The sequence below is a fragment of the Frieseomelitta varia genome, unplaced genomic scaffold (genome assembly GCF_011392965.1).
Source record: "Frieseomelitta varia isolate USP_RPSP 00005682 unplaced genomic scaffold, Fvar_1.2 scaffold_23, whole genome shotgun sequence".
In the NCBI taxonomy this organism is placed as follows: domain Eukaryota; kingdom Metazoa; phylum Arthropoda; class Insecta; order Hymenoptera; family Apidae; genus Frieseomelitta; species Frieseomelitta varia.
In genome coordinates, this window is record NW_025109957.1 from 10,726 (window position 1) to 22,754 (window position 12,029).

Below are 12,029 nucleotides of genomic sequence, written 5' to 3' on the forward strand. Positions count from 1 at the left end.
GACGCAGCTAATTTTTCAAATTTGTAAAACTTTTTTAATTTTAATAATAGAGATACATAGAACTAGAGGTAAACTTTTAAAACTTGAAAAAGTACTGAAAATATGAAAATGTGAAAAAGTACTTACATAGTTTTGTTGTTCTGCTGAATTATTCCACATTTAAGTATTTATATACACTTGTAAGTAAAGATAGAAACTTTCAATATGAATGTGTATATAATAATATACAAAGCACAACACAATTTTTTTTCAATATGAATGTGTATATAATAATATACAAAGCACAACACAATTTTTTTTTAAATATTTTATATAAATGACCTAAACAAAAAATTTGTTATGAATCTTTACTAATTCTTCATTGACTGACAATAAACTAATAATTCACTGATGTTCAGTGAATTAATAAATCATATCCCTAACAATCTCATCTGGCGGCAAAAAAATGTACTATTGTATCAAATAAACCGTTCTACGTGTAACATGTGTTTTTGAGTCTCGTTATACTAATTCACAATGAAGATTAAAAAGAGATCTAATACAGTGAGAATTCCACCAGTTGAAAAAGTTATAAAAATTAAACGTAATTCATCAGATAAAGAAGAGGAGTCAACTGTAGCCAAAGCAATAAAAAATATCAAGAAAGTACTAGAGGTTAGATCGCATTTAAACTTAACCTATACATATACCGTGATATGAATATTGAAAGTTGAATAAAATACTTTATTATTGCAGAAGAAAGATGTTAAAGCGACAGACACTTCAGAAACAGTTTCAATTCCTAAAACAAGAAAATTGCATAAAATTAGTAAAAATCAAAGAAGACATATAAAACTTAGAAAAAAGTATCCAAGAGGCATAATATATTTAGGTCATATACCTCATGGTTTTTATGAGGATGAAATGACAGATTATTTCAAACAATTTGGAAAAATAACCAGAGCGCGAGTTGTCCGATCAAAAAATGTAAGTATTTTAATTGTATTTATGTATATATATGTATGAGCATGTGTGTGTGTAATTTCAATTCTTATAAGTTCTAGTTAAACAGAATAAGATAAAATTAATTTTGGGTATTAAATTTTGCTTATAATAGAATATATTAGATGTATTTATGAATTATTATAATTTATTAGATATTTTAATATTTTAATTACATTGGAAGTTATATCATTTATAGAAACTAATTAGATATTTAAATATTTAGCAATGTTTGATTTATTTCTGATTCTTTAATTTTTGCATATTTTAAAATACTTATGTAATTTGGTACATATACTATAAATAATATCTTACCGATTTGAGATATAATTTTATTCATTATTTTGTTGTACTGTGACATAATTATCAATCAATAGAAAATAATGTAACAAAATATATGCAAATTATTCATATATGCTAGTTATCTAAATTTTTTAGAGCAAAGAAATAAAAAAAGTAGAGTAAAGATTTTAAATACAAAAAAGTGAATTTATTATTATTTACAGATTATGAAGTAAAATATAGTTAAAATTTAAATACATATAACATTTTCAGACTGGTAGAAGTCGTGGTTATGGATATGTGGAGTTCATGCATCCTGAAGTTGCCAAAGTAGCTGCAGAAACAATGAATAACTATCTTATGTGTGGAAGATTATTAAAAGGTATTATGCAATATTATAATAATATTATTAAGCAATTTAAATATCGAATTTTAGTTACACCATGTTGATATTTCATATATTTATTTAGCTACATATATTCCACCTGAGAAACAACATAATGGTTTTTTTAATGGTAAGTCGTGGACAAAAGAAACTTATCCTAAAATAATAAATAGGAATAAAGTTACTAAAATAAGAAATGGAAATGTTAAAAAAGAAAAGCATGTAAGTTTTGTACAAAGTACAAAAGATAAGTTATCTGCATTAGAAAAGAAATTGAAAGAGAAGGGTTTTGATATGAATTTTATACCAGTAGATGATTCTAGATAATATTAATAATCTTTTATTAAACACAATAATATACAGATGTATAATTAAGTATTATGGAGATATTGAACACATTTCTTTGATTATATAATTTCACATAATTTACTATTTACAATTAACTATTGTATAAAATGCTTGAAAAAACTGAAGAAATAATTATCAAAAAATATTAAGTTTTTCTGGTCCATTTCCTAACCCTGCTTTTGTCCTTTTCCATTTCATTCGTCTATTTTGAAACCATACCTTTACCTTAAAAATTAAATATGTTTTATTAAATTCAGATAGATAATACATATTTTTTTTAATACCCTAAAATAAAAAATATAGCTTATATCCTCTGTGTTTAAGATGAAACATAAATGATCAATTATTATTTAAATTCTAAATAATAAAGAGGTATATCATAGAAATATTTAATTTTAATTTGTGAATGTTGGAGAGTTTTAATGAGTGCGAACTTTCAAATATGGCCTTTGTGCTTGTTTTAAAACTCATATGCACAATTTTGATCAACTATTTTGACATTCTTTATATAAAGAAAAATTATCAATTAATTGGAAAATCTAAAAATTAGTCAATAATTGAAATATGAATTGAATCTTAATAATAATAATAATTGAAATATATTTAATTTTATATAAATTTGTACATAAATTTATATTACACCGGTTTGTAAATTTGTATTAAACCGGTTTATATTTTTTAATTTATTAGTATAAATTGCCAGTAGTAAATAATATTTTGGTTTTTTAAACAAGTTAAATATTATACTTGAATGGATAAAATGTCGAAATGAATCAAATAAATGTTTATTGTTATAATATTTTACCTGACGTTCTGTTAGATCCAGCGCAACTGATATTTCATAGCGACGTAAACGTGTAAGATAATTACTATGCGCAAATTCATATTCAAGATGTCGAATTTGATGTTTTGTAAATGCAGTTCTTTCCTTACGAGGTTTATCGCTAGTTAATCTTTTATTTGACTCTGAAATATAAGAGTAAAATTAGTAAAAAGTAAAAAAATAAGATATCGCTTTATATTACATGAAACATAAAAATTATTATTTATATCAAAATTTATATAAGTTTTAGGATAAGTTGACACTAAAAATTTTTCTGTTATAGTTTAGAAAAAAAGTAATTTTAGATTTATAAATGTTAAAGTAATGAATTCAATTTAAAAATATTGATTTATCGTAAAGTGCTAAATTGATAAATAATTTCATGAAATTATATTTTTCTGGAATTTAAAATTTATATAAGATTAAATATTTCATAATATTATCTTGTTCTATAAACAGTCTCAACCTTTCAACAGTTCTTTTTTAAATTCTTGTTCCTTTTATGTTTTTATGATATATAGTTTTCAAAATTAAAATATTAAATTGTATAATATTGGAATATTTATTTATTATAGAAAATTAAAAAAAATATAAACACATGAAAATTTAAACATTAATATGAATTTTATTTTTCACGAGTAAGATACTGTACATACTATATAAATGATTATAAGATTCATAGACCACATTCTTATCCATTATAATATCTATATCTTTAGTGAATTGAATAAATTTTTGAAAATTAGTTTGTTCTGATTATTTTGCACTAATAAATAATCGTCTGATTGCAATAAAAAATATATATTTTTGTATCAGTGTGATTTCCTTTTTTGTGTTAGTATTAACATCACCTTTTATATGGTTTAGTATGGTTTTGAATCATTTTTGTTAAAAATGAAATTCAATGACGATTTCTTATATACTCCAGTACTACATATATATGGTGATATAATCATGCTAAGGTTTTAACCGGTATCAGTTTTTTATTCGCAAAGCGGCAGTCAGATGAAAATAGCTGCATTTCGATGCGTCATTACCAAGTTGCTCCCGCGTGCCAGTTAATAAACGTGCCGCTATAATGTAGGTTGTCGGAATCGCAGGATCATCTGCGAGCGATGATGTATAAAACGTGGTCGGATCGGTGGTAGAGCCCTTAGCCTTGCTTCCGTACCGCTATCTCATCTATATTTGTTAACTGACGTCAATCAAACCACTCCGCGAAATTTTACGAATAATATCATTCTGTTTAAATTAAATAAATCCATGAACCTCCTCGATACGTTTTAATTAAATTTCTAATGGTATATATTTAATTAAATTATGTAATATCATTTAATATTATATATTATTAATTTCGTTCAATATTATATGTTTTAATATTATTTAAAATTAATAATATTTATTTAATATATAATTATTTATTTAATATATTAATATTTATTTAATAATATATTTAATATATGTAAATATAAGAAATTTATTTGTACTCGCAATACAATAACTATTAATAGTTGATTGAAAATATTCTGCTAATTACGTACCGAACGTTCTTGTGTTATTAGACGAATTTAAAATTAAAAAAATTTTTTTGTATTTTCTATTTTTATTTTGCGTTAGTCTTTGATTATTAAATATATAGAGGAACTATAAATTTTTGTAATCCAAAGCAATATGTATAAGAAATTTAGAAAATGTTATTGTTATTTATTTTTTATAATTATTTATATCAACGATAGATGTATCAAATTTTTTTTTAAGAATAGTATATACAAAAGATTAACTATTGAGCTTCTAATTTTTTTTTTAGTTTTACGGTATGGAATATATTTTTAAATATATTTAAAATTCCGAGTCTGGTATTATCGACAAGAATATTTTCATATAACAAAATATAGAGGAAAATGTTTCCAAATGACGTGTATATACTTAATACTTTTTGATTATACATTCATATATAATCATATATATAAATCATATATAAATGTTTGAAAGTTTAATTTTTATACAATTTCATTTTCATACAATACTTTATTTTATATATTTTCATTCATAAATATATTCAAATAAATAAACAGAGATGAAGGAGAAGTTAGCAATGTTCTACATTTATTGCAAAAAGCACTACGTATACCATCTCAATAAAATATTTTGCAATGATTTTACGAGAGCCTTGTCACTTATTGCACGCGATGAAAAGTACAGTTATATGTTTGATAAATATTTAGACTATACTGGCTCCGTTATAGCCACGTTGGCGACAGTAAAGTCGTAAATGAAGTTAATGTAGTGTTCATTACTAATGTACCAATTCGTGTGAACGAAAGTATTTAGTAATCATTAGCTTTAATATTCAATATTTTAGATGGTACTCTTAGAAATTTGATATCGAATTTTTACTTCAGTCATTTTACTAATGATATCTTTTTTAAATTATCTTACCATTCTGATCTACAGAACACGCTTCTTTGTCGAAGGAATTGTCGCTTAAATCGATTGTGTACCGTGAATCTTGCCTCGAACAACATTTGATTTCACTTTCTACATTTTGATTAACGTTTTGATATGACGGAATTTCCCAGGCACGAAATACTGTAGTTGTAGAAATTTGGCGATCTTGAGTTTTCTCACAAATAAAATCTATAGGTGGTTCTGTAGAATTTATATTTATTTTTTCCATTGACTCGTCAATTACATCCTCCTCATTAATAGTGGTATTTTGATGTGAATATTGTTCCCACCTTTTTAAGAAAAAGAAAAAGTTATTTAATAAAAAAATTAGTAGTTTAAAACGTTAAATACTTATTATCTTGTAACTAACAAATTATAAAAAAAAACTAAAGAAAATAAATTGATGCTTCAATATTTTATACTTAAAATTTCTTTCTTTCTTTTTAGTATCGGAAATAATAAAGAATATATATAATTTTTTAAAAAATCATTCAGTAGATTGTACAAGTATTTGAAGGTTTTTTGTATTTAAACATTTAAAAATGTTTAAATTTTCTTGTTAGTAATAATAATAATATGTAAACATTAAGATACTATTGATAATTTAATAAAATTCACAGTGAGATGCAAGTCAATATATGTCACGAATGTTCAAATAATTCAACAGCAGTAAATATATTAACTAAATATATAGAGAATCTACAACCGATGGTACAAATTACGTGGAGAAATAAATTAAATACGTAGAATCGAATTTTTGGTACGAAACTTTATTTCTCATAAAATTGATTTTAAATAAATATTGAAGACTTTGGTTATATACTAATATTTACACCATATTGTTCTCTCAGAAAATTCATTTCAAATATTTATTTAATAAATACTAAAGAATCTGGTTCCTGTCAAATATTCATTATTTTAATTGCTTTTATATACCTGTATATTCGACAATTTCGATTCATATTGGTATGCTGAAAATTTGTAGTGTGAAACGGTGACATACTAAGTTCACTCAGTGTGCTAACTGACGTTGAAATATTGCAAGGATTTGGAAAATTATTCCACAGACTTCCGTGACACAACGAAGGATCCCGATTTCCAAAAAAACAAGGATTCTGAACATTCATTTGAGAAGATGATGGTGTCGGCGGTATTGACGGGATTTCAAAAATATTTTCAAAATATTGTTGGTCTGTTGAAGTTATATTTTCTGACCAAGACATTTCATCTAAAATGGAAAAATTTTGTATTCTTTATTTTTGATACCAGAAATAGATCGTTATTTTTATTTTATGTGTCAGAAATACAGTCGCGTCGATATTTATGTTGACGGCCGCACATTTCAAGAATTTGAAGTTGTATTTTTCTGCTACTGATGTTCTTACGTGACTTAAGAAACTCTTGTTTTCTGTTTACAAGTATGAATAATGCCTTAGAAGAGCAGAAACGAAAGCATTATAAAGAACGAAGTTACTGTACATTTAAAAACTTTTTGTCAAATATTGGCCTGGCAAAAAGATATCGTTTTTTACTTTGTTTTATTTATTATTCATGTTTATTTACTATGCATCGTCTCTGTTGTTGTTGTGACGATGAAATAAATGTTTTTGTTCCTAATTCAAATAGCATTTACACTTGGTACAAATTTTTTACCTTAAATTTCCCGAAAAGTGTAAACGTCAACTTAAATACTAACGTGACTGTACATAAGTATTATTTGATATAAAATCAGCTTTTTTTTAGTTACGAATATCCAAAATTATATACGGTTCTTTTCGCAATACATTAAATATAAACAAAAGAATTGGTTTAGAATAAAATAATAATGATAATAATATCGAGACTTACTAATATTAATATTATACATTAATATTAATATTAAGTATTTTCTAGATACAGAGATTTACATTTGTTATAATAGATGTTTAATTTCCTACTTTAATGTACTCTGGTTTAACGTAAATATCCTAGATTAAATACATAAATTAATTAAATATATAATTATCCTATTTTAAAATAAAATACATGATTGTATATATATATTTCTAATGCGTTGTAAAAAGATTCACTTACAATAATGATTGGTCGTAAGTGAAAAAAGCTGATGTTATATTAAATTGTTTTTTGGACCTGTGTTAATTACAAAATAAATGTTATTTGTAATTAACTCTCTCGAATATACTGTAATTTCTTCAAATCATAGATTCTATTTTTAATACTCTATATAATTAATAAAATAGTTAAAAAGTAAGAAGCAGATGTAATAAAAACGTCATTCTTACACCATAAGATTTACATAAATTACATAATGATAAATTTTAATAATTCTAAAATCTTTAAAATTCTATATGTTCGAGAATATTATTAGCGAAATTTCTGCTCGAAAAAATCCAATAAGAAAATGTCAGAGAATAGTTAAAATCGGAATTTTTTAATCAATCGAAGTTAACGAAGAATCAAGTGAAAATATTATAATGCTTACCCAGTAATTCACAAATATGATTTGAAACAACTATCACAAATAAGATAATTAATAAATTAAATAAATTAGAAACATGTACTGTAAAGGCTTATAAAATCTTCACGAACAAATCACACAAAGATACTGATTGAAACAATTAATTATTTAAAAAGCTAATTGAGGAGGAATTCCAATGTTGTTGCAAGATCACCCACTACTTGTGAATTGTATTAGCACTAACTTGTAAATGTCAAACAAGCACATACGACCATGCTGCGACAGGCTAGCGGAAATCAGAATAGATAGCGATGTTGGAGAATACGAGAGCTGTGGGGCTGGAGTAGGGCTGAAAGGACAGACAAATCTTCTTGCAGAGCTCTGTCAAGTCCAACCAATCCGAACAGATCTTGATCAACAGAAGAGGAACAAGTGGTCAGTATTTTTAAGATATAAACCACTTTGGGCGTTAACTACGTTTTTATTTTCTTCTAAATTGGTGATCAAATCACACGCATGCGTGTATCTTAAAATTAAAGTGTGTCATATAGGCTTACAACATTTCTATGAATAATAATACTATCAATTAATAGTACTATAATAATAGTACTATTATCAATTAACAGTACTATAATAACAGTACTATTATCAATTGACAGTACTATAATAACAGTACTATTATCAATTGACAGTACTATAATAATAGTACTATTATCAATTAACAGTACTATAATAATATTATCAATTAATAGTACTATAATAATATTATCAATTAATAGTACTATAATAATACTATCAATTAATGGTACTATAATAGTACTTTATCAATTTCCTTCACTTTACAAAGAACATTATGCTGAGTACCATATAACAATATAACAATGGTAGGGTTGTAATTGCAGTTTCCAATTTTTTTTAAATTCCGATATTAATAACGACGTGCCATAAAATTTTCGTATAAATTTTAATTATTACTTTTGTTTATTACTTAAGAGAAACCTAATATAAATTTTTCTAAAATATTTGTGCATATCTCTGGAACTAAGCTTAAGCAGTGAAATTATTTACAATTGGGATTTCAATTAATAAGTATTATAAGTGTTATCATTATTATTACAAATGTTATTAGTATTACAGTATTATAAATAAGTAAAATTACGTATTATAAGTATGATGAAATCATTTTACATTTTTAGTATATACAACATGCTAATATAAAAATACAATCCATCTAATTTTTCGTTGTGAAAATTTCATCGTAGGTATCTCGAGCATTATTGCGTCAATAAGGATATAAGTCAGCTTGGGATCCACCTAAGAAAACATAACAGAAAGAATAGCGACGATGAAATTAGGTAGCAATCCTCGTGCGTATTTTGGAGAAACGGTGCCGCTTCTCAGGGGTCAACTATGGAGCTCCCATCATTAGTCATTGGTAATGTTTACTTTTCTTTTTCAGGTTATTTGTATCGAATTTGTGCCTGTATTTGTACATTTCTAACATCCGTTTGACAGAAAACGGAATTCCGTGGAACTCGGGAAACTGATAAATGTTAATGCTAGACAGTCTAGGGAAACAGATATAAAAATAATAGTAGTTGTAATTTGAAACTACAAATATACATATGTATATTTATACGTACGTAAATGTAAACTTTTTTGCAGAATTATTACTTTTACTGGTAAATATTACTTTTATATGATTATTATAATACGATGTATTATTATTGTATAATTAATTAATTAATTATTTAATTAATATGCACACTATATTAATTATTATACGAAAATAATAACATTGTAAGAAATAGTCTTTTTTTAATTAATTATCGAATTTTTATCTTGAAGAATAATGAGTTTTCTTAACGATTTCGTTTCATTAATTTAGACTTATATTTTTATCATAGTAGTGTACAAAAATCTTCTTTTATAAGTATTAACAATTTCATTTCCTTTTATAAACGACTTAGAATTTTATGTCCAAAAATATTGTACCAACGATATAATAAATTTGTTAATTTGTTATATTGATCATGTGAATTTATATTGTGTGATACAATTATATTCTCTTTTATTAATATTATACAATTATACTCTCTTATTATATTAATTATAGTCTCTTTTATTAATATTATACAGTTATTAAAATTATACTGCTTTGTAATTTACATTCATTTTAAAACACTTAAAAATATTTCTATAATAGATAACACATGCGACTTTATTTTCGATGACAAGTTACCCATTATATCTTTGTATGAGGTGGGTTTAAATTTTATTGGATGTAAATCCGTAGTTGTAGCCTGGATTTCTCATTAACCGCGAAGAATATTCACACGATATCACCAAGTTAGAAATTAGGCACCACTGGGCCTAAGTTCCAGGGAAACCGAAATTTCGTTATAGAGATTTAAGCATGTACCATAAATACCTACGTATTCGTTTTGTATAACTAAATCGTTATTTTCTCACATTTGCATTTTCATAGAACCACCTTTAGCTATCGAAGTATCTAAGTATAGTTATCTTTTACTATCTAATGTAGAGAGTAGCTTTTTTTATACTCACATTATACAAATATTCATGTGTTTGTTATGTTCTCTGTTCAACATTGTATTCAGCTTAGAAAACTGTCATATCAATGTAATCATGTTTTAAAAATATATATATAAACGTAAATAGTATCAGATATTACGATGCTAGATATTACGATTTTATACGAGTAGTTGTATTTATATGAACAGTATGATTTTATGAAATAGAAGGCAAGAATGTTATTATACAATAGTAATTTGAATGTGGATAATATTTACATGCAGTCACATCTCCGTTTACAAATTTTCGCAATTTAAAGCTATTACAATTATCTTTATTACTAATTTATTCGATTAGTTGAGAAACTCCGTCGTTCAAGTACTTTAGATTTAAGTGCTCCACTGCATGTGTTGTATGACACATTATTATTATCTATAATTAAGGAACAAGTGTTATAGCATTCCAAAGTACGTGATTATCCTGTGAGACAGAAGTATAACTAGTTATATTTGTCATTACGTTTCGATGTTCAATTACCTTTCAAGACTTGATCAAGATCAAGTATAAAACTGGAAATGTTTAATTTTCATCTTTCTCGTATAACAGCTTTCCTTTCGCGGAAAATTTTACTGAAATAATCGGCAAATAGACAATTCGTAGAGCTCTGGCATATAAATACCATGGTGTCGTACTTATTATTTCCTTGTTATTCTCTTTGAACTCTTAGTAAACGTTTTATACACATTTAAGAATGGATCGTAATCTTTAATAAAGATTTTCGTTTTGATAACGAGTTTTAAATATTGGTTACGACTCTGGGTAATAAATTATTGACAGAGATGAATGAGACTTTTCACGCTATTGTGTCAATTTCTATTTGTTTCAGTCATAAATAGAAAATTATATTTGACCCATCACGTACATTTATTCGTAAATTATTTGTTGTATAGAGAAATGTTTTGAACAAAAGTTTCTGACATTAAGCGGAACGTATTTCGATATTTCGATTTTTTTTTTCAAAATATGTGAGTTTTTTTATATTATTATATGTAGTATCTAACCTTACGATTCAAAAAAATACTGAATACCAAGTGAAAAGTTACTAAATTATATGTGGAATCAAGAACCTAATAATTACAATTAATCACAAGAGATATTCTTCAATTAAATTTTAATTTGAGAAGTACAATAAACTTCCAAAAATAGATACAGGTTTATCTATAAACATCTAGGGAAAAACTTGGAAAAAAGGAGTCGATAAAGTTCTCTTTAAACGATGTTACAATCTGATAACAATTTTTCATCAAATCGTTAACAGAATAATTTAAGCAAGTTCTAAATATATTTCCCACTTATGTAATTAATCAATCAAAATTGTGTATATAATTTTCTATATATAACGTACATGTGTATACACATTGTATATTTTATACATACGTATGTATATGCATGTGCGCGTGCATACTTCTCTGAATGTAAAAAAACAATTCACACGTTTCACATCGTACGCAGTTCCTACAATTAATGGGACTTGCGCGAATGTCCAGTATAATTAGAATATTGCGAAACGCATTGACCAAAAATAGAGAGGCTGAAACAGCTGGAACAGGAGCTTTTGTTCGGCTCGCACCATTCCGCTCGCTGAATTCGCAAAGGATACAAAAAGAATGAAGTTTTACGCTTATCCGCATAAGAAACGTGGAACAAGGACCGGTATAATGAGCTATACTGGAGTTTTGTGTGGTCTACGAATGTTGCTAAGTAAGGGA

The 12,029-nt window shown here is 25.4% G+C and overlaps 3 protein-coding genes across 6 annotated transcripts; 2 read left to right on the plus strand and 1 right to left on the minus strand.

Annotated features, from left to right (window-relative positions):
- The first annotated feature begins 458 nt into the window (after positions 1–458).
- Positions 459–2,145, plus strand: LOC122527674 (MKI67 FHA domain-interacting nucleolar phosphoprotein-like). The gene is made up of 4 exons (XM_043652053.1): positions 459–654; positions 736–966; positions 1,537–1,645; positions 1,734–2,145. The coding sequence occupies exons 1-4, from the start codon at positions 517–519 to the stop codon at positions 1,973–1,975; spliced, it is 720 nt and encodes a 239-aa protein (XP_043507988.1). The 5' UTR covers positions 459–516; the 3' UTR covers positions 1,976–2,145.
- LOC122527673 (NK1 transcription factor-related protein 1) lies at positions 2,104–7,829 on the minus strand. 3 transcript variants are annotated; one of them, XM_043652052.1, is made up of 5 exons: positions 7,750–7,829; positions 6,204–6,495; positions 5,259–5,557; positions 2,802–2,962; positions 2,104–2,221 (listed from the first exon to the last, which is right to left on the minus strand). In XM_043652052.1, the coding sequence occupies exons 2-5, from the start codon at positions 6,488–6,490 to the stop codon at positions 2,132–2,134; spliced, it is 837 nt and encodes a 278-aa protein (XP_043507987.1). In that variant the 5' UTR covers positions 6,491–6,495; positions 7,750–7,829; the 3' UTR covers positions 2,104–2,131. The 3 variants fall into 3 exon arrangements, with proteins under 3 accessions (XP_043507987.1, XP_043507985.1, XP_043507986.1); XM_043652050.1 differs by having other exon boundaries at positions 5,259–5,560; XM_043652051.1 differs by lacking the exon at positions 7,750–7,829 and having other exon boundaries at positions 5,259–5,560; positions 6,204–6,506.
- Positions 7,830–7,975: 146 nt separating this feature from the next.
- Positions 7,976–9,363, plus strand: LOC122527675. 2 transcript variants are annotated; one of them, XM_043652054.1, is made up of 3 exons: positions 7,976–8,160; positions 8,988–9,080; positions 9,185–9,363. In XM_043652054.1, the coding sequence occupies exons 1-3, from the start codon at positions 7,976–7,978 to the stop codon at positions 9,270–9,272; spliced, it is 366 nt and encodes a 121-aa protein (XP_043507989.1). In that variant the 3' UTR covers positions 9,273–9,363. The 2 variants fall into 2 exon arrangements, 1 of the variants encoding a protein (XP_043507989.1); XR_006306387.1 differs by having other exon boundaries at positions 7,989–8,160; positions 8,988–9,092.
- The last annotated feature ends 2,666 nt before the right edge of the window (positions 9,364–12,029 follow it).

Coding starts and splice junctions, on each gene's coding strand:
- LOC122527674 (XM_043652053.1), top strand. CDS start 517: ATGAAGATTAAAAAGAGATCTAATACAGTGAGAATTCCACCAGTTGAA. Junction 655..735: donor ATATCAAGAAAGTACTAGAG/GTTAGATCGCAT, acceptor TTATTATTGCAG/AAGAAAGATGTTAAAGCGAC. Junction 967..1,536: donor GAGTTGTCCGATCAAAAAAT/GTAAGTATTTTA, acceptor TAACATTTTCAG/ACTGGTAGAAGTCGTGGTTA.
- LOC122527673 (XM_043652050.1), bottom strand. CDS start 6,490: ATGTCTTGGTCAGAAAATATAACTTCAACAGACCAACAATATTTTGAA. Junction 5,561..6,203: donor CGAAATTGTCGAATATACAG/GTATATAAAAGC, acceptor CTTTTTCTTAAA/AAGGTGGGAACAATATTCAC. Junction 2,963..5,258: donor GTGTTCTGTAGATCAGAATG/GTAAGATAATTT, acceptor CTTATATTTCAG/AGTCAAATAAAAGATTAACT.
- LOC122527675 (XM_043652054.1), top strand. CDS start 7,976: ATGTCAAACAAGCACATACGACCATGCTGCGACAGGCTAGCGGAAATC. Junction 8,161..8,987: donor CAACAGAAGAGGAACAAGTG/GTCAGTATTTTT, acceptor ATTTCATCGTAG/GTATCTCGAGCATTATTGCG. Junction 9,081..9,184: donor AATAGCGACGATGAAATTAG/GTAGCAATCCTC, acceptor TTTCTTTTTCAG/GTTATTTGTATCGAATTTGT.